This window comes from Diadema antillarum, unplaced genomic scaffold, assembly GCF_040938485.1.
Source record: "Diadema antillarum isolate AM-2024a unplaced genomic scaffold, OU_Dant_1.0 seq00000622_RagTag, whole genome shotgun sequence".
NCBI lineage: Eukaryota > Metazoa > Echinodermata > Echinoidea > Diadematoida > Diadematidae > Diadema > Diadema antillarum.
In genome coordinates, this window is record NW_027271545.1 from 707,026 (window position 1) to 730,334 (window position 23,309).

Below are 23,309 nucleotides of genomic sequence, written 5' to 3' on the forward strand. Positions count from 1 at the left end.
AGAAAAACGGAAAAGAAACGCAAGAAACGAAGGATTTCGTTTTTGGGGGGGTGAGGGGAACTGTTCGTGAACTGCTCGTGAACTCGTCGTGAATTGCTCGTGCCATGCGCAAACTGTTCGTGAAGTGCGTAAACTAGTCGTGAACTGCTCGTACCATCAATGCGTGAAGTACACGTGACCGTGTCAGTGGGAAGGCATGGCCACGCTGCGATGCACACCAATACGTGAACATGTCGTGAACTACTCGTGAACTCGACGTGAGCTATTCGTGAACTATTCGTGGCAGTTCGTGACAGTCGTGGCATGGCGCGCACTGCCACGCACTGGCATGCATCCTCCCGCCTCGTCCCAACGAGTTCACGACGAGTTCACAAACAGTTTGCACATAGTTCACGACTCGGTCGCGAAATTTTGTCGTGACCAAAATTTTGAATCTCGTCCCGACATGGCACGCAGTCACGACGGGTTTACGCACACTTCATGCCAGTTTACGACTAGTTTGCGCACTGGCACGACTCAAGTCGTGCCAATGCGTGCCACAGAGAATCATGCAAGTGTCAGCCTAGCTTTACTGATAGGGCCTTGGGGCCCGTGCCCTCCCCCCCCCCCCCCCCCCCCCTCCCCGCCCACCACCCCAGGGTTAGCATGGTACCCATTTGAACCAATTTAGATCCTTTATAAATTATACCCTATTGCATCACTCGCTTATCACTCCTAACTGATCTTGCACATGAAATCTTATGCAAGTTTCTTTGAAGATGTTTTTTGTAAACCAAAACAGTTATACAAAACATGTTCTTTACACATCTTAATTAAGAACAGAAATTCGTCATAGATTAAATTAACATGCTATACAAGCAGTTTTGGCCTATTCCTTCATTAAGTAAATAGGGAGTTCACTGTAGGAGGTGCTGTACTTAATGAGATCACAATTGTAATCTTGCATGCCATATTATGGAACCATAACATTATGATCTTTGCACAATTTTACTCAGAATTTCACATTTATTACATTACATTCACAGTGGTTCTCTTTGGTGTAAACTTTGATGAAATTTTCATTGTGAGACTAGTTATGATCATATTCATTGAAACATCAGCTGTGCATAATTATGTGAGTATCCTTTTGACCCATTCCTTGTAAGATTATAAAATCTCTAAAACCCTTTGCACAGATTCATCAGGTTCCTGTGTAATGGGATACCTGTCCACATGCAAAAGGAAATTCCTACCTGGCAAGGATTCAGAAAGTATTTGTCATAAACCCAAGGAAGCTCTTGACAGGAAAGCTAGGCAAACTCTCAGCAGAGGGCTTTATGCCACTGTTGGCAGTGACCCAACTTGAAGAGGAATGGGTGACAAGGCAGGTGAGGCTTGACAGGGGCGGAGCTGTTGAAGGCTAGAGGGGGCCTCGGGGGGTGTTGTAAGAGAGTGTCTCAAACAACCCAATAACGAATTGCTAATAACTGGAAAACATCCTCCTCTTTGATGATGCAGACAATGAAGATAACAAGAAAGATGACGATGACAGTGTTGCAGCCAATGATAATATAGGTAGAGATGATGAATGACACAATGATGGAAGTGATGGATTGTGTTGGAAGGGGGAAAACGATGTCACCATGCAACATTAAGACGTTTGCTATTGCTTCAAATTATTGTTCTCACTATGTCCACATCAGCAATAAATTGTTCCCAGCTATTGAACATCATTGTCCGGAGAGGTAGTGCCAATGGCAATTATCATCATCATCATCATGACAGCAGGATGAGAATGGCAGCTACATGTGCAATGTTGTTACACAATTGCAGTTATCTCGAGGTCTTTGTTATATGATGGACTTCATACTTGGTCATGTTTGCATTTAACCACTCATCAATGAAGTGCTTGCAGCTTCTGGTCATTTTTCTCTGATCATCCCCTCTACTGGTCATATCAGTTCTCTCATCAGTCTTGTCACTATTTCCACACAGAGATGAGTGAGATATCACTTCCTGTAAGGAATCAGAGGAAAGGTAGTGGCTGATATATTACAATTATAGGTCTCCAAACAAATCTTTACAACCACTGGATACAGACATACAAAACATGTACACATGCCCATAAAACATACTTGTAAATATAACAAAATATAAAACAAAACAAACATGGACACAAACTCATTGCTTCTCAATCTCTATTACATTTCATCTGATATAACAAAAGATTGATAAAATAAATAGATGAATAGCTCTATATTTCAATAATGAAATACTGCAAGACCAGACATTTTTGCATGTGTGAAAGCTTTGCAAATCTTGTACGGAGCCAAGATTCACGAAATGAAAATGCATGCAAAAGAGTTTGTCTACACAATGCAGTGAATGCCAGTGAAAAGTTTCATGCTGCGAATGTTTCTGGCTTTGCAGAACACAATAAACATGAATGCCTCATAAGTTCAACAAAATGAAAACAAAAATATTCCTTCATCATAACTTCTATATTTGGAATAAATCAAAACCAAAACACTGTTATTATCAGAGAGATGATGAAATAATCAAGTAACTACACACAACAATTAGGGAATAAATCCTATTAACACACAAATATAAAGTCAATTAATAGTAGCAATATGCTCTTTCAGCCTACTGTGTTCAAAAAAAGAAGAAATTAGTTATTTGCTGAGGGAGTGATTAGTGCACTTAATGTACATATGTGCTACACGTTTTGAAGAATACACGTCAAATTGTAGAGAAGACTGAACAATTATTCTTCTGAAAACTCACCAGTCCAGAAGGATTTGTTGCTACTTCATGGAGTTTGTCACTCAGGTACTCCTTTGTACTTTGGTAAAATAGTGAAAAAAGAAATTACATTGAATTATACCAGTACATGCTGTGTAACATCCAAACAAAACATCTATAGTTATTCAATTCTGTCTATGCTTACTACATGTTATAGTGACATTAATGAACACATGCATTAATGAACACATGCATCAATGTCAAGATAAAACATAAATCTCTCTTTTGTTTCATCAGCTTTCCCTGCAATTTCAAGTATGTACATTGTACTTGCGTACATCATATGTGTATTTATATTTTTGTGTAAATTTGCTATTCTACATCCCCTCCAAAAACACAGAAAAGAAATACAGTGACCATGTCACTTAACCCTAACTGCACTGGGGGGGGGGGGGGGGGGGGGGGGGGGGCCTGGGAGGCCCCCCTCCATACTTTTAGTGATTGCATCGCGACCGCTGGGAATTTCGGATTCTCACTTCATGACTTTTCCCCCTGAAGTCTTGCGCACATTTTGATACCACATTTGTCCATATCGGACCTACCTAGGGGGTGTTATGGGCCAATTAGTATGCGCATGTCCTTAAAACGGCTAATCGCTGCATATATTTGTGTACAGTTACATACTGTCAATAGACCATGGCTTGCATTACTTTATAAATTTTGCTCAGGAATTGGTTTTCCACTTGGTTCATGCTTCTATATTGTTCTGAAATAAATTGGGCAAAGTTTAGAAACAATGATAAGGAATATAAAACAATACAAAACATAAGAGATAAAAACAATACAAAACAAAACAAAAAAGTTGTTTCTTTCTCGTTTTTTTTTCTCTCTCTGAGGGGGAAATTGAGTTTTATCCACATAGATGATTCAAATAACTCTTATCCTTCCACATGATTTACTGGGCACTCTTAGAAAACAATAAAATACATAACAAATGTAGACAGTAAAAACAAAAGAAATAAAAACATTGGAAAAAAAAAAGAATAACAGTGATATTTTAATAATTCTGTAAAGTTAATTTCAGAAATGTTTTATGAGTATGGCAAATAACTTGTTTGATTTTTCTCACATTTCTATACTTTTTGTATTCATTGATTGTTCTTATATTTTGCACGCAAAATCACATATAAGCTAATTTTGATTTAAAATATCATAAATTTACATAAATTTGCATAAATTATACTTCAAGTTTACAATATCAGGGACATTAGAATACAGTTGAAAAGTATGGTAGTGCCCATGGGTCCTGTAAAAGGATAATTTTACTTCCAGTTTCATTTTAGTACGTCATACATTTCAAAAGTATGCAAAAATTCATAAGTAGTAAATTTGCACATTAATAGTTTATGCAAATCTGCTGTACTTATAGGAATAGATAAGAATTGATTTATTTCACATTTGGGAAACATAATTCTTCATTATTACACAGTTTTCACGTAATTTTGTTTAGGCTGAAATTATGACAATATCCCCCAAATACATAAAATACGCATTATGAATCATTAATTAGCTAATTATGCAAAAAAATTGCATAATTGATTAAAATAAATTACACCATCAGATTCAGCACGCGAAGATCTATCAGCATGCAAATTTTCAAGTTCATCGGACATTGCGTTTCCGAGATCAAAGGGGAGGGGGGCCTCCCAGGCCCCCCCCCCCCCCCCCCCCCAGTATTTTCATGGAGCCAAATAGCCCAGTACAGTAAGGGTTAAAGCAACTAACATCATTCATATAAAAATGCAAAAAATTCTAAAATCACTATAAACAATTTTGTCCACATTTAAGCGAACGGGCAAATTGAGCCCGAATTTGGCAAAGGTACAATAAAGAATAATGCTATCTTATGATTACCTTGATAAATTGTTATGGCCAACTGTAGAAAAGGTTGCCTTTCTTGTAAGCTAATATCTGAAGTCATCAAAATGTTTTTTTTTCCAACCAGAATCACTATGACCAAATGTAAAACACGTCACCAATGACCTGGTGAGATGAATTTAGTGAATAATACCATTTTTATTGAAAGCATATTCCAGATTACACAGATTCACAATAACTGTATACATGTATTAACCATGTAAATGTCAAATACTGAATCAAAATGAAATGCTGTCATTTCATTATGTCAACTAAATGAGCAGTAATCTTAATGTACGTGAGGCCTAAATATTGAAACTAAAGATGACTTGCACATGAGGGTTATCCCCTTCATGCAAACTAAGAAGTCTGGATTTTTTCCGTGTATCAATTGGTCAACATTTACCAATAGCAAACAAGAAAATATAGTTTGTGCTGTACAACGTTTACAGAGATTTGCAAGTCTTGAGGAAAACAGGTTAAATGCTAATATGAAAATTCTTTATTTTGACACTTAAGAGCCCAAGATCTGATTATCAATCAATAGGGCCCTTAACACATTGCTCTAAGCAGTTTACATCAATTGTGTTTTCTTATTCAACAGACAAAAGTTCAATATTGTCCTGACAGAAACATTTCTCCCCTCCATGGGAAGCAAATTTTACCCTAATGCTTCTTACAACACTGGTGAAATCATTCAGCAATGCACAATGAAAACCTAAAAGGTGCTCCCTTCAAACTCCTGGATAGAGAAGCACAACTTTAACTGCCTCACCTCTCCAATGAATACGTCTGAGACAGATGGTGATGAAAATGTTCATGAAATATGGTGGCATCAATCTTCATCTTCAGGTCATGAAAACTCTCTGTTGGAACACTGCATTCTGTAAGAATGTAAGCACAGCAGTGAGAACTTCTCTTTTTGTTTCACAATGCTCTTGTGAGACATGGAACAGTAGTAGCCTTTTATTCAAAATATGTGGTGGTGGGTAAAAGAAGTACACAAGTCCTCAATAAAAGCACTAATTTCCTTGTGCAGGTAATTAGTCCAATTCATCCTTGAATATAACATAATTATTCCTGGCATCCCCATTCAGTAGCTCCACAATACATGCTACTGCAGAAACATCATACAGCTGCACTGTACTTGACTTGCTCTTCATCAAGAATGACATGAAACCACATTATGAAAAGCATATTAGACACTTTGACTGAAAAAAATCTCCTAGAACAGAATTTGTTTTGTTTTCATTTGGTGTGAAATATCCCTACAAAATCATAAAGGCAGTCTCAGAAAGCCAAGAGTCCTGAAAACATCCACAAGGATGTGAGCAGTAAGAGAGGAAAGTTGAGACAAGGCAATCGCCAAATTGTGTCTCGCCCATTCGCGTACAAGGAATTAATATTTTTTATAACTCCCAGAAGTTAATCGACCTGCTTATGACCTTTGACCTTGTGGTGACCTTCAACACCCTAAGGGACATTTACCGTCCAAGTTTGGTCACAAACGGACAAAGGGATCAAAAGTAACGAGCCATAATCGAAATGCGCCATAAAAACTTAACATTGGGCCCTAAAAATTTGTTGACCCCTTTCTGTGACCTTTGACCTTGTGACGACCTTTAACTCCCCAAGGGACATCTACCGTCCAAGTTTGGTCACAAATGGACATAGGGATCAAAAGTTATGAGCCACAATCAAAACGCGCCCTAAAAACATAACATTGGGCCCTAAAAGTTTGTTGACCCCTGTCTGTGACCTTTGACCTTGTGACGACCTTCACCTCCCCAAGGGACATCTTCCATCCAAGTTTGGTCACAAACGGACAAAGGGATCAAAAGTTATGAGCCATAAACGAAATGCGCCCTAAAAACTTAACATTGGGCCCTAAAAGTTCGTTGAACCCCGTCTGTGACCTTTGACCTCGTGACGACCTTCACCTCCCCAAGGGACATCTTCCATCCAAGTTTGGTCACAAACGGACAAAGGGATCAAAAGTTATGAGCCATAAACTAAATGCGCCCTAAAAACTTAACATTGGGCCCTAAAAGTTTGACCCCCGTCTGTAACCTTTGACCTTGTGGTTACCTTCAACTTCCCAAGAGACATCTACCATCACCAAAGTTTGATTGCCATTGTGGCAACATGTGCTGAGTTACGTGTGATATGAGAGTCTTGCAAGTAAACTTTAACGTATGACCTCAAATGACCTTTGACCTTATCATGTGACCTGTTACGGCACCATAACATGAAGGTACCCCCAGTGCATCCATCACCCAAGTTTGATTGCCATTGTGGCAACATGTGCTGAGTTACGTGTGATAAGAGAGTCTTGCAAGTAAACGTTAACGTATGACCTCAAATGACCTTTGACCTTATCATGTGACCTGTTACGGCACCATAACATGAAGGTACCCCCAGTGCATCCATCACCCAAGTTTGATTGCCATTGTAGAAACATGTGTCGAGTTACGTGTGATAAGAGAGTCTTGCAAGTAAACTTTAACGTATGACCTCAAATGACCTTTGACCTTATCCTGTGACCTCCAACGGCACCATAACATGAAGGTACCCCCAGTGCATCTATGACCCAAGTTAGGTTGTAATCCAAGCAACTTATGTGAAGTTATTAGTCAAAAGAGAGTCTTGCAGGTAAACTTTAACATAGAAAAGAGTCTTGCACATACTCTTTAATAAATGACCTCAAATGACCTTTGACATCATCACATGACCTCCGACAACACCATAACATGAAGATACCCCTAGTGCTTCTATCACCCAAGTGTGGCTGCCATTGCTGTAACAGTTGCCAAGTTATGCATCATAAGAGAGTCTTGCAGGTAAACTTTAACATTTGTGACGGACGACGGACGGACGCTGTTGCGACACGGATTGTCGCCCCGTCACGGATTGTCGCCCGGGCTCGGGGTGGTTCCTCCGGTGTTAAGCTTTGGTGGGATGGGTATGACTGGTAAGTTATGCGTATGTGTGTGTGTGTGTGTGTGTGTGCGTGTGCATGTGCGTCTGTGTGCGTGTGTGTGTGTGTGTGATGTGAGCTGCATGATATGTTATGTGTATGATTTGTTGTGTGTGTGTGTGTGTGTTTGTGTGTGCGTTTGGAGTATAATAATACAATATGTAGAAACTGTGCATGTGTGGTGGTTACATAGTGGTCGTGGTTTGTTTGTCTGTGTGTATACGTGTGCCTGTATGTTTACGTGTGTATGTGGAATATAGTGGCGCTACTGTGGCAATACAAACGCCTTCAGAGTGTATGAGCACGTGTTTAAAGAATTCACACCAGCGTTGATCTAAAAATAGTATGGGTGTGTCAACCAAATATCAGCGGTGAGGTGGGCTAGGCGAGAGAGAGACCGAGAGAAAATACATACGAGGGAGGTACCCTCCCCAAATGTTATTTGTCTTTGTTCATTTTTCCCTGCAGTCATTTTCTTCCATCAGTCTTATAAACTAGAACGTCCATACCACTATTCTTTGTCCCAGAATAGGTTTGGCATGCTTTATGCATGAGCGAATAATTTCCACACGCCGTAAAAAATTTGTCAATCGTTACTTGATTTTAGCACAAACGAACTGCCATTGCACACCACTAATACATACGTAATACAAACAAACACCAACAAACACTCAAACAAACCTCATAATGCAAACAAACCAACTCAACACTTTTTTCCTTGATATTTATTGATTTCATTCAAATCATTCATAAATCGACCCATTCTGGGTACAACATGAACAAAAAAAGTTACAAATGGCAATTCGAAACAAAAGCAAATCCATGTGTCAATTTATACCACAAATAATCTCACTTAGACCAACCCTACTAATAGACCAACCCTACTAATAATTTCTTCACGAGAAAGTTTTGACATGTATAGGGCCCTACCAAACCTATATTCCTTGAATATATTGGTTTGGATCATGTAACACCTTCTTACTTAAAAGGGCATATATGTACATTAAAAAAAACACACAAATATATTACACAAATCTAGAATGAAATCAGTCATAAAAAACCCCACCACCCCCTCCCCTCCCAAACCGAAACAAATCTAGGGCCTACATCTATCCTAAATATTAAATCCTACCAACATCCGTCATACCATTTATAACTATCCTTCTTCAAATCCAATCCCCAACCCACCAACCCCTGATTAAACAAAACCTAAATCATCCCACACCCACATTCACCGACCCAAATACACACATACATACACACACACACAAAGGTTCGTTATTCCGAAGTTTCGTTTCTTCCGAGGCTTCATTTATCCGAAACACACAATTCCCTATACCTAGTGGTTCGTTGATCCAAAAATGAAATTCGGAATAACGAACCTTCGGAATAATGACCCTTCGGACGAATGAGCCTTCGGACGAATGAGCCTTCAGAATAACAAACTTTTGCAATATCGAAATGTAACCCCCTTCCCACATACCGACGCACACCCGAACCGATACCACATCCTTCCTGATGAAACGATTTCCCAATGTTGATAAATAAGACATAATGGACCGTATGCAGAAAAGCAGCATCCGCCCGCACGCAAGCTCCACTCCGAATTCATATACAAATCTGCCAAACAAACTCATCAAATTCAAGGCTGCAGATAAAATCAATATCAATGTTTATGCCAGCAACAGCTTACTAGGTATCCCTCCCCACGCGCAGCTAAAAAACACATACGCAAAAAACTGACATAATAAACACATTCTTCCATCACACACACACACACACACACACACACACACACACACACACGCACAAACGGACACTAAATTATCATGTGCACGCGCACATACACACTTCCTTGAAACCTCACCATGACTTTTTACATGGCATGTTTGCATGGATGTAGCCATGTAAGTTATGCGTTAGTATTTCAATGATTATGTCCAGAACGATATTACCCAGCAAAATGTGCTTCGAGGGCGGGCGACAATCCGTGTAGGGGGCGACAATCCGTGCCGCCAACGCCCATCACGGATTGTCGCCCCGAGCAGGAGGCGACAATCCGTGTCGCAACAGACGCCATTTGGATCCCTTAGTCTCGCCTTCACCTCCGGTGGGCGAGACAAAAAGGGGGTGTTTCTGTTGTTTGTTTGTTTGTTTTTTGCTATTAATTTGTTCCAAGCAGAATATCTTAGAGAGGGAGGGAAGAGAAAAAAAAAGAGAAAAAGAACTCTCTCTTACAATACTATTTCTCTCTCCAACTCCTTACATAAGATAATTACACTCAGAACTAACTGAGTTACACTCAATACACTCAGAAGTAATTGTCAGCAAAAGTACCCTTTTTCTCAACTTCCCAATAGTACAGTGTAACCCATCCTCCTCCATCCTAGCAGTCTTTTCAAGGACTAATACCACTGGTGGAACCAGCAAAAGATTTTATCAAGAAAATGAGATATATGTATAATTATCTACAAAGGAAGTTTCAGGCAAGTTATTTAACAAAATCAAAATTCAAATGATAGGTAGCATTTCCATACAGCAGAATGTAGCAGCAATTTACCTCAGTTTTTACTCAGGGAATTGAAACAGTTTACAAAGAATAGCTGACACACACAAACACAATTACTATTGGTATAACAACTGTTGCTGGTGTTGATGTTGGTCAAGTCTGAGTTAATTCACAACATCAATTCTAGATTCCCAAAGTAACATTGTAGGTCTAGACCTGCTATAATTACCTTTGAGGGTAGATGACCCAGTTTTTACCCTCTCAACTGTCTCTGAGGTGAGTTCTTTCATCTTGAGGAGCGTCTCCTTTACTGCTATGGTATGCGCACACACGGAAGCATCCTGAGACAAAAGCAATTCAAATTGCAAATATAAAAGCATCCATAGGGGGAATATACAGAACTACCAAGTCTCACGCATTGTGAGTGAGACTCAAGCATTTAGGGTCTGTCTCACGATCTCACGCATGACACCCATTTTTCTCACACATTGGGAGCATAGCTGAAAGGATTAAAGTAAGAGTTGCAATTGAAGGCATATTTCCCTTTTGTCTTTCAAAATAAGTAAAAAATAGTCACTTCAGTATGCACCAGCATGCACCATTAAGAGCTAAAAACTGATAAAGCTCCCAACCGTGGGAGGGCGGACACCTCCCTCCCACACCCTCCCTTGCTCAGTCGCTTCGCTCCATCGCTCACGCACGTGCGCGCGCACCGAGATGCCGAGTCATGAAAATCTCACTCATAAATTTTTTTTGAACTTGGCATCTATGGGTGTACACAAGGGGAATTCGTTCCAAAGGGGAAATTTTTGATTCCCCTTAACCTGTTGATGGACTGATTTTGCTACAACACGCATTTCCCATAGACACCTGCCCGAGTATACTCGGGACTCGTCCTCAACGGGTTATGGTTTTGACAATGTTTTTCAAAGCCTTATCTTTGATCTGGTGCCTCAGGACTACTCCACAGTAGGGCACAGATGGCATAGTGTGAATAGATTGAAGACTCTACCATCAATACAATTTAGGGGAGATTGGCAGGGATGCAAAAAAATGAGTGTATATATTGGATGTGCATTGAAAATGGATATATATATATATAATATATATACACTAAAGAAGTACCCCCCCCCCCAATTGAAACGGTGTAACTTATGAATGAAAATGTTCTGAGCTAAATAATTTCCAAGGGGGTATTTCTACACTTATTGGCTAACTTCTGTGTGAAAATGAGTGATATGTTGAGTCATGCACGAGTGACCACACATTAAACACAAAATGGTCACTTTTCAAAAGTCATAAAAGTGGGTGTCTGTGAATATCTAAGTGTTGTTGTTGTTTTATCATCCATTGTTTGACCCCTTATGCTACATTAATGTAGATTTTAGTATTTCTTAATTGCTCCATCTAAGCAGTGTGCTTACTCAATCACAATAGAACAACTCCCTTACACAACATGTTTTGTTGAATGGTGGTAACAATATCTGTTAATTTTGTAAATAAACTGAATGAATTTTGCAGCAAAGAGAGTATTGAACTAGCCATTTCCCCCTAAAATTGTGCTCACCTAACCTTAAAAACACATGAAAAGTGCTAGGATGATGTGAGGGGGTCAAAAGATAGATGATAAAACAACATCTCTTAAACATATACCAGAAAACATGTTCTACAGACCCTAAAAATGACTCTTGTAACTTTCGAAAAGTGACCACTTTGTCTTTAATGGGTGGTCACTCATTCATGGCTAAACCGATCTCTCTCAGTTTGATGTGGAAGTTGGCCGATAAGTGTAGAAATACCCCTGCCACATAATTTTGCTCAAAACATTTTTGTTAAGTTATGCCATTTTGATTGGAGGGGGGAGTGACTTCTTCTTGTGTGTATATATCTATACATATAAATTTACACATATGCAGGGCTCGACATTAGCGATGGATTGGTGTCAAGCCACCCAATTTATATTTTGTTGACCCATCAGTCAACTAAGATTCAAAATGGATTGTTACTTTTGCTTTTAGTGTGGGCCACGGAAATTTCAGATTAGAAGATTTTAGTGACCCGAACGGGCCACCAGCCAAAAAAGTTAATAGTGTTGAGCCTTGACAATATAATACATATTAATATATACATACATAATCATATCACTTTTTGTGATTAATACAAGAATAAGAAATGTGATAATTCAAATCAATTTGGGCAAAGTTTGATGAGATATGCAGCTACAGCAAATATCAGGACAAAATGAATAAATCCAAACATAAACTAGTAAAATTGTCAATTTATTTTCTTGTGTAACAGCCACTACTGGAATGAAATAATACTCTCTGCCAGCTAAGCTCTTACCTCATTTAGCATGTCCATGCCAGTTGTTCCATCAGGAAGGGGTGGGAGATGGTTATATTGGTCCAGCACCAGACTGTACAGCTCAGCACTGATGAATGGATTTTGAAGCAGAATCTGGAAAAAGGTTCGGGAAATCAGTCATTCGATAGAAATACCAACATGTTACTTCCGAAGTTCATGTTAAAGTTGATTTCAACAAATGCGGATTAGAGTAAACTCAAGACCCCCAAAATGCTGTGAGCTTAATCAGAGTGGACATGAAATAAGCTCAAGTTTAAGTAGCTTTCATGAAACAGTGATATTGATTGCAGTGATACAAGCTAAATAGATTAAACAATGCACATGAAATATTGTATCATGATAATCACAATGTTAGTGGATAATTTAGCAACTTCAAACCCCTCCTCCATAAAAGTTACATCGCTACATTACTACAAGGCTACAATACTTTCATGCTACAGAAATAGCATATTCTTTTTGAAACAATCTTAAATGAGTACATTAACTAAAGGAAGATTTGCATTCAGGTCTGTGGTAGACTTCTGAGATAATGGCACCATCACCTTATCTAGTGTAGTTTGCATGTTGTGTAACCAAAATCAATGTGGTGTGAAAAACATAGTCATGCAACTTTAAAAATCAAAAACTTTCTGAACATCATGTCCACTTTTGATGATGCAAATTCTACCAATATTTGCTTCCATAGTCTTGCCATAATTTATCAGAACCATTAAACATAGAGTGGGAATTCCCACACATATGTATACCAGTACATGTACAAAGAAACATCTACATACATACTATGACTTTCTGCAGAAATATAAAATATTCAAAATCATAAGGATGTTTGACAGTTATCAGACTTATTTTAGCTTTGTTTGCTGTTGTTATTATCTACCAGGACTAATAAGCATTTTCACTTGAACAAAATCTTTTCCTTTTGACATTTTACAGAGAATATCTGGTTCAAATATGGAAGCAAAAATTTTACAAAGTATTTTTCCTTCTATCATAGTAGTACAGCACAACTGCATTGTATGTCCATCTGAGTGCAAAACCAGTGCCAGAGGACTTAAACCCCAGGCCTCAGACTGACAGTCTGTTGTCTTATTCACTGAGCCACAACAGCTCCACATTGTAGCCACGTGTAATTTGCATGTGACTTTGACTAATATAATCATCATTTTGCAGAAACATTTGAAAGCTCAAAATTATGACTCTTTTTTTTTCATTCTTTCCTTCGATCATGGTGTTTTGATGAAAATATTAATGTTCTGTTTGTTTGAGTTTGCTCTCTTCTTTAAAGGCCACTTGAACATGGAGTAGAGTTTGGCCTCTGATGGGTCCCGAACCTTTCATCATTTGCTATTTTACCTTAAGAAGGAGTCTCCTGGATTGAGAAAGCTGCTCAAACATTGTAGGATTGGGTCCTGGTGCAACCCTAGGCTGTGCATGAATAATGCGCAGTCCTTTGCTGAACTGGGTGACAGCAGCTGGCTTGCTACTAAGCTTTTTGTGAACCTGTATTGATCAGTATGGTAAAAAATTATTTTTTCAAACAGAGATCAGTACACACAAAGAGCATAACAAAACCATGATTTGATTAAGCTTTCCCACAGTACAGTCAAACCTGCCTTAGCGGCCACCTGTCTATAGCGGCCACCTGTCTATAGCAGCCTCTGCAAAATCCCCCCGAGAGTGTTAAAGACCCTGTGTATAGCAGTGACCTCTCTAACGCGGCCAGCGGCCACAAATTTTGTTTCCCGCGGTAGATATTAACCTGTCTATAGCGGCCCAAAACCCAATGGAGCCGCAACCAAGCCGATAATTCAGCGTGTTTTTCTGTTTTGTAGCCATGCGGGCAACGTTCAGTGATCGCCACCGCTGCATTCATCCCTCATTCAGTCATAATAATGTACTATTGTAAAGCTTTCTTCACGACAATACACATGCTACTGTGCAACAATTTCATATACACCGGCATGGTTAAATGCGTGAAACACACGGTGTGTGCATATGTACACACATACATGTACATGTAAGCAATGCACACAAAGTTGGATTACCTGTCTATAGCGGCCACCTGTCTATACAGCCACTATTCCCGTCTCCCTTGGGTGGCCGCTATAGACAGGTTTGACTGTACATCTCTTTCATTATGCTAGAAAAGTGAAAATATGTTGAATTTTCTACATATTTTGTTTATAAAAAATATCGTTCTTCATGTGTGAAGTTACAAACTGTAGTAGTCTTCTCATCCAGCAATGGCTGCATCAAAACTTTAGAAATTCATAACTTTTTAATGGATTAGCTGATTTTCCCTAATCTTTCACTCATGTGTTCTACATGTACTAATATTGCTGCATTCACTCAATCCACCTGTGCAAAGTAGTATATTTGGGTTTCATCCCCCTTTAATTACACGATCTTACTGTTTCGAAGTACTCTGCCCACTGCATAGCCCTCTGCAGCGCTTGTCTATTCCACTTTTGGGCTGTTTGGGTCTTAGCTGCCTGAATGAGATCAAGAAAGATCTGTGCATTTTTCATAACCTCATTCATACTTCCAGCAGGTGTCAGCAAATCTGAATGAGACAAAATACATCACAAATAAACCATGTTATTGCAGTCTACACACTGTAGGTTGAAACAAGCGAACATGAATTCCAAAGTGAAGATGAACAAATCCTTTGGGACTTAATTAGTATCTGTATAAGTATGCATTATTATTTGTCTCAGAAACTGTATTGGCGCCCACACCAAGGTTTGACCACGCGCAAAAGCATATAGGTTTCTACATGTAGCAGGTGGTCAAATTTTGGATGGTATTATGGTGGAATCATGGGCAGCTTGCTTTAGTAACAGTCATGTCCACAGTTTATGCAGTAACTGTGAGAAGTGTTGAGAAGAAACACTCCAAATAACTGTCCAAATAAAGTAGTTTTCTTGATCAGTGTTGGTTCAGTCAGTCTATTACAACGTACTACTACTAATTCTAAACCGCCATGAAATCTCTTCACTTAAATTGCGTGAAATAAGCGATTTGGAACATAGACCTAGAAGATATGCACATGCCCTAACCAATCATCGCCTGTGGCTGTACATCATTAGCAAAGTTAGCAAACTAAACTTGTAGTCGAACTAAATGTTAGACACCTTGCCTGGGCGGGGCACTATTGTGAATCATGGATGGTAACGTTAACACGGTGGGGTTGAATTCACGAGTATAAACAGGCAAGCCGCCGTAGTATTTACTACAGTACGGACACGCAGTGGTGGGGCCTATTTCACGGGTATGCCTAGCCTGACCAGACCGCTGTGCGAAGCACAGACCGCTGTGCTTCGCACAGCGGTCTGACATGCATTAGTGTTCAAACGTTGTAAACGACCGTCAAAATCACATAAAATGCCTTTAATTTTGTTTGATTTTAAGAGTAAGATAATTTTTACCACTCACCTACAGCGTATTTTCCTGATGGTTGAGTTGAATTCGGCATTTTGTTGGTATCTAGACCTTACTGTTGAATTTTTCGGAGTAGATTGTGCGGTGGCATCTTTTCCTTCGAGAGCTTCACAAAATCAGCAATCTACCACGCATGCGCAACCGGAAGTGGTTGCGTTTTACGTACGCCCGTGCGTTTTATGTGTTACGCACGTAAAGCTACAGCACTCGTATCCGCGCGTGCTGCGCCGGCAATGATTTGACCTTTTTATGGGTCACCCCGACTAGCTCATCACTTCAGCCCCGACTACCTATGTTGTAGTATACGAGAGTGAAAGCCATTCAAATAACATGCAGATGAGGAGTGAAGCAATACGGACGTTTACAGACCTGACTTTAGCCACGGATTTCGGTGAGTTTTAGACGTACATATAATTAAACAAAACATCGCATACCGATTATTGAATGATTATCATTGATTACGGTGATTCCTTATATTTTAGTTTTCCACGATTAATAAAGATATTCATGAAGGAAACGTACACCCACCGCTGAAAAATAACAACGTCTGCGAGGGAATAGACGTGCAGCCGCTGTCGCTTCACGACATCGACAGCGGCTGCGTGTAGATATCTTGCTCTATAGATATGCCTAACTTATTGTAACTAGCTCTATACACAGCCCTGTCGCTGCACCGTTACACAAGTCACAAGTCTAAGTCGCGTCTGGTCGGGCTAGAGTACGCCTGGCTAGATCATATTAGCATGATTAGCATTAACTGCGACCAGCCCGAACGTGAAACGGGTCGGGCTCCCACACCGCCACTGCCACGCACAGTAGACTCTACAATTTCAAATGAACTGTCTGTGTGCCAGCCCTGGCACAAGTCTACTAACATGATAATGTGTACGTGGGACTGCACAAAAAATCTATAAAATTTATTTCCGATTTTTTTATACGGCTATTACTTTTGGTGTTTTCTATACTTGCCTGATTTCCACAAAAGTTTGAAGCTAGAGGTCTATACGAATACACGTGCGTCAGTGACGAATTACTATCAGTTATAGTACCAGGTATTCTTCCCTGCAAAGACACAACTCACGTCACCCGAACTCAATTCTTGCCGCCGTAACGGCGCTTCGGCATTTGGCATTAATTTTTCTTGAATCGATTGTAATACGCCCTCTATAGACGGTTTTGTTGTTTTATTATTATCATATTAATATATATATATATATTTTTTGTAACACTGACCAGGAAGAGTGAAGTGTGAGAGATGGGGGGGGGGGGGGGATGGAGAAGACAAGGAGATTTTAAACACACGCATGCACACTCTCATACACACACAAGTTATGTATGGAATTAAGAGAGTGAATTAAACAAGACTTGCCTCTCAGTCAGAGTTCATCATCCACAACAGCATGTGTGTGTGTGTGTGTTCGTCCCTCGTTCTCGAGGATGACCAATGACATTACCGGTACTTATCATTTTTTTTTTTTTTTTTTGGTAGTACTTAATGCTGAATTGTAACTTTCTGTCCTTCGACATGTTGTTGTTACCTTACAACACACTTTTGACAAAGTGTACTTCTGAAACTTTTGTAACTGATTTTGAAGCTTCTACTGTGGCCCATTAATATAAAGAAATTTTTCAAAATACTACTGTATTTTTACTCTTCCAGAACAATGGTGTAGGACAGGGCCTGTTCATTGATCAGGGGCTGCTCTCCTCCAAATGAATATGTTTATATCCTATACTAGTAGCTCTACCAATAATATAACAAGAGACCCGCGGGTCTAGCGCTCACCTGAGTATCGCAAGTTCACCTTTTACGCAGTCACTAATCTAAATTATTCACAGCTCTACCAAATTTTGACGAGGCATTCTCAAGTGGAAGATGAAAATGTACAATAAGGGCCCAATTTTTTCAAGATTCCTTAATTTGGGGGAATTGGGGCCCCCTGGGGCCCTCTGGGTGGGGCATGGTGCCCAGTTTGATAAATTGAGATCCTGACCACCTAGGGATGCTACCTGCCAAGTTTGACAAAAATCCATCATGAGGTTTTCAGGAAGAAGATGAAAATGTACAATTCAGGCCCCCATTTGGACCCTTCCAACCACCCCCCCCCCCTACCCCCAAGAGGGGCACCCCTGGATCTCCTATGAACAAACTTGAAACTACAGTCATTAATGTACTCACTCATAGTATTATCTCAGCTCTATAACTTCTGATTCTAGAGAAGATTCTTAAAGATTCCTTCATTTGGAGGGTTTGGGCCCCCTGGGGGCCCCCTGGGTGGGGCATGGTGCCCATTTTAACAAATTGAGATCCTAACCCCCTAGGGATGCTACCTGCCAAGTTTGGTGAAAATGGGTCATGGGGTTCTCAAGAAGAAGATAAAAATGTACAATTTAGGGCCCATTAGGACCCCTCCTCACCCCCCCCCCCCCTGGGTCCCAAGGGGGGCACCCCTGATTCTGCCATGAACAAACTTGAAACTACAGTCATCAATGTGCTAACTCATAGTATTAACCTAGCTCTATCACTTCTGGTTCTAGAGAAGAAGATTTTTGCGGATTCCTTAATTTTGGGGGGTTTGGGCCCCCTGGGGGCCCCCTGGGTGGGTCATGGTGCCCATTTTAACAAATGGAGTTCCTAACCCCCTAGGGATGCTACCTGCCAAGTTTGGTGAAAATGGGTCATGGAGTTCTCAAGAAGAAGATGAAAATGTACAATTTAGGCCCCATTAGAACCCTTCCCCACCCCCCTCCCCTGGGTCCCAAGGGGGGCACCCCTGATTCTGCCATGAACAAACTTGAAACTACAGTCATCAATGTACTAACTCATAGTATTAACTTAGCTCTATCACTTCTGGTTCTAGAGAAGAAGATTTTTACAGATTCCTTAATTTTGGGGGGTTTGGGCCCCCCTGGGGGCCCCCTGGGTGGGGCATGGTGCCCATTTTAACAAATTGAGTTCCTAACCCCCTAGGGATGCTACCTGCCAAGTTTGATGAAAATGGGTCATGGAGTTCTCAAGAAGAAGATGAAAATGTACAATTTAGGCCCCATTAGAACCCTTCCCCACCCCCCTCCCCTGGGTCCCAAGGGGGGCACCCCTGATTCTGCCATGAACAAACTTGAAACTACAGTCATCAATGTACTAACTCATAGTATTAACTTAGCTCTATCACTTCTGGTTCTAGAGAAGAAGATTTTTACAGATTCCTTAATTTTGGGGGGTTTGGGCCCCCCCTGGGGGCCCCCTGGGTGGGGCATGGTGCCCATTTTAACAAATTGAGATCCTAACCCCCTAGGGATGCTACCTGCCAAGTTTGGTGAAAATGGGTCATGGGGTTCTCAAGAAGAAGATAAAAATGTACAATTTAGGCCCCATTAGGACCCCTCCTCACCCCCCCCCCCTGGGTCCCAAGGGGGGGCACCCCTGATTCTGCCATGAACAAACTTGAAACTACAGTCATCAATGTGCTAACTCATAGTATTAACCTAGCTCTATCACTTCTGGTTCTAGAGAAGAAGATTTTTGCGGATTCCTTAATTTTGGGGGGTTTGGGCCCCCTGGGGGCCCCCTGGGTGGGTCATGGTGCCCATTTTAACAAATGGAGTTCCTAACCCCCTAGGGATGCTACCTGCCAAGTTTGGTGAAAATGGGTCATGGAGTTCTCAAGAAGAAGATGAAAATGTACAATTTAGGCCCCATTAGAACCCTTCCCCACCCCCCTCCCCTGGGTCCCAAGGGGGGCACCCCTGATTCTGCCATGAACAAACTTGAAACTACAGTCATCAATGTACTAACTCATAGTATTAACTTAGCTCTATCACTTCTGGTTCTAGAGAAGAAGATTTTTACAGATTCCTTAATTTTGGGGGGTTTGGGCCCCCTGGGGGCCCCCTGGGTGGGGCATGGTGCCCATTTTAACAAATTGAGATCCTAACCCCCTAGGGATGCTACCTGCCAAGTTTGGTGAAAATGGGTCATGGGGTTCTCAAGAAGAAGATAAAAATGTACAATTTAGGCCCCATTAGGACCCCTCCTCACCCCCCCCCCCCCCCTGGGTCCCAAGGGGGGCACCCCTGATTCTGCCATGAACAAACTTGAAACTACAGTCATCAATGTGGTAACTCATAGTATTAACCTAGCTCTATCACTTCTGGTTCTAGAGAAGAAGATTTTTGCGGATTCCTTAATTTTGGGGGGTTTGGGCCCCCTGGGGGCCCCCTGGGTGGGTCATGGTGCCCATTTTAACAAATGGAGTTCCTAACCCCCTAGGGATGCTACCTGCCAAGTTTGGTGAAAATGGGTCATGGGGTTCTCAAGAAGAAGATAAAAATGTACAATTTAGGCCCCATTAGGACCCCTCCTCACCCCCCCCCCCCCCCTGGGTCCCAAGGGGGGCACCCCTGATTCTGCCATGAACAAACTTGAAACTACAGTCATCAATGTACTAACTCATAGTATTAACTTAGCTCTATCACTTCTGGTTCTAGAGAAGAAGATTTTTACAGATTCCTTAATTTTGGGGGGTTTGGGCCCCCCTGGGGGCCCCCTGGGTGGGGCATGGTGCCCATTTTAACAAATTGAGTTCCTAACCCCCTAGGGATGCTACCTGCCAAGTTTGATGAAAATCGGTCATGGGGTTTTCAAGAAGAAGATGAAAATGTAAAAAGTTTACGCACGACGGACGACGGACGACGGACGACGGACGACGGACGACGGACGACGCACGACGCACGACGCACGACGCACGACGGACGCCGGACGAAGGGCGATCGCAATAGCTCACTTGAGCCTTTGGCTCAGGTGAGCTAAAAATACAGTAGATTCATTATCATGGACATTGTGTTAGAAAAGTGACAGTTTCTGCCAGCGTTAGATCTCAATTTCTCCTAACATAGACCATGGTTGAAAACTTGCACATTGAAATAGATTAAATATTGGAGACTTTGGTGGATGAGAGATGGAGGGGGCTGTCTGTTTGGACATTGCTTGTGCATGTGTGTGTGTGTGGGGAGGGGGGGGGGAGGGGGTGGGTGTGTGTGTGTAAATTCATGACAATCAAGAAAAAAAAGTGTGTGTGTGTGAAAAATCAAGTCAAAGCCAAAGCCAATTTGTTACATTATCACACATCATTATGCAAGCAGCAATTCAAAGTAATAAGCTAAATTACAATATTCCATTTTAATTCAGATATTGATCACAATACATTTAAAAAAATGTTCATGCTTGAAAGCCGACATCTCACCTGGCAGATGCAAAATCTACACTGATCAGCGCTGCAATCTGCAGCAGTCTACAAAAGAACAGGATCAAACTGAGCATGATTTACTTTGATTATCACTTAAAGAAATACAGTTATGCCATGATATAAGACAGAAGTATCTTACAGATATTTCTATTAAGGCTTACATAGTTACATATTTTGAAATTTATACATGTACATTGTACACACACACATATTGTATATATATATATATATATATATATATATATATATATATATATAAACATATGTAATTGTGAAATGAAGACAATAGATGTCGCACGATGCCAGCTGGTGGTAGAAACTTTCAACCTTGGGTCTTTCTCAGCTTTATTGTCTGTTTATCAAACATGGAATGGAATCTTGAGCATACCTAACCATGTGGAGTGATGAACATAATGAATCAAGTGTGATATCAGCATGAGCTAATATGTATTTGGTAATACTGACAAGGCTCCTCCTACCCAGCTAGCATTGTGCCACATCTATTGTCTTCATTGTCACAATTATATCATCCTTCCTAAGATGACAAAAGCGTTTGGTAAAAATATCAGCATCATAACACTACATGCATTATTAAGATGACTGAGTGACGCCGAGAGTGACACTCGGCATTCTGCATTGGTGCATAGAATATCTACAAAGGAGTTTCCATCTTGTCTCGTATCAGTAGCATTATGACAAAAAGCACAGAATACAATACAGGAATGTTAATGACAGTGGCAATGCAACAAACCTGAACAGCGCACTCCCGTTATAACGAACATGGTTGTAACAAAATTCTGCTTACAACGAAGTAAAAATTTATTTATTTATTGTTTCTTTGTTCGGGTATAACAAAATTTTCATATAACAAAAGAAAACTGCCGGTCCTGACGTCTTCGTTATAATGGGAGTCCGCTGTATAGCTACAGGTATCGGTTGAAACAAAACCAGTCATAGACATACAAGCTGTACATGTACAGAATACATTACAAGCACAGCAAACCCTGCACAAGACTTGGTCTGAAGCATTTTGGGTGAGGAAGCATTGTAAATGAATGACTGTTTACTTGCTTTTTCATAGTCTATTATTCACACAGATGCATAGCATCAACTTTGAGCTTCTACAGTCATGATACAACAGGACAAAGACAGATATTTACAGTGCTTTGACTTTTTGAAAGTAGATCAAGAGCATCAACTACATCACATTTCAAAAATGGGAAGTACTATAAAATCAAATACTGGAAGTGTTTGTGTTTTCAGGACTCTGTAATCATTGTGCAATTGTCAAGAGGTAGGCATTCAATTTCACAGATGCAGAATACATTTGTAACCTTGCATCCCAAAACCAACAAAACGTCACCAGTTAGAATTATCTTATTCATGGATTGTAAAATATTCAAAACAGTTGTATAAGTATAACTCATCAATATTGGATGTTACTGACCAAGACTGTCAGAGAGATTCTCAGCTTAATTAAAAATATCGCTTATGATAATCATTGGATGTTATTAACCAAAGTGGTGGAATGTCCAACCTATACATGTATTATCATTATCATGCTTGGAAAAATGGCTTTAAAGTAGACTACTGCCTACTGTAGTGTACTGACTGATTCAGTGTGATACCCCCCCCCCCCCCACACACACACATAAAGATACAAAATGCCACAGCAACTGCAATGAAAGCATTATCAGATTATCCTGAAACTTGGTATGCTTGCTAAGCACACTGTATTAATGATTTCAAAGCATCAGTGCTACTGCAGACTGTTTTGAAAAGGCTTTAGTTCAATCTTTCATTTGGCTCACAAGAGGAAAGTTACAAAAAAACATTGCAAGATAAAGAAACATACAAATGTGTATGTTTGGTAAAACCTACTTTCACATTATCCTTAGAAGTGTCACAGTTCGAATTTAGATAACAGAAATATCATATCAAACACATGTACTGTCAGACCTACTGTGAAATTGACCGGTGTGACTTTTTCTAGAGTTTGTGATGCTTGGTAACATTATGTAAGGAAGGTTGGACAATCTCTTGCTTTCGAATACTGTTTGACAATTGATTAGTTACATCATAAAAGAGATTAAAGATGGCATTTTCATTTATCAAACTATAAGAAGCCAAG

At 40.3% G+C, this 23,309-nt stretch overlaps 1 protein-coding gene across 1 annotated transcript; it reads right to left on the minus strand.

Annotated features, from left to right (window-relative positions):
• Positions 1 to 1,484: 1,484 nt before the first annotated feature.
• Positions 1,485 to 15,031, minus strand: LOC139736123 (uncharacterized). The gene is made up of 7 exons (XM_071646854.1): positions 14,903 to 15,031; positions 13,845 to 13,991; positions 12,471 to 12,584; positions 10,357 to 10,468; positions 5,417 to 5,525; positions 2,767 to 2,824; positions 1,485 to 1,995 (listed from the first exon to the last, which is right to left on the minus strand). Exons 1-7 carry the CDS (start codon positions 15,029 to 15,031, stop codon positions 1,813 to 1,815), a joined length of 852 nt encoding a protein of 283 aa, XP_071502955.1. The 3' UTR covers positions 1,485 to 1,812.
• Positions 15,032 to 23,309: the final 8,278 nt, after the last annotated feature.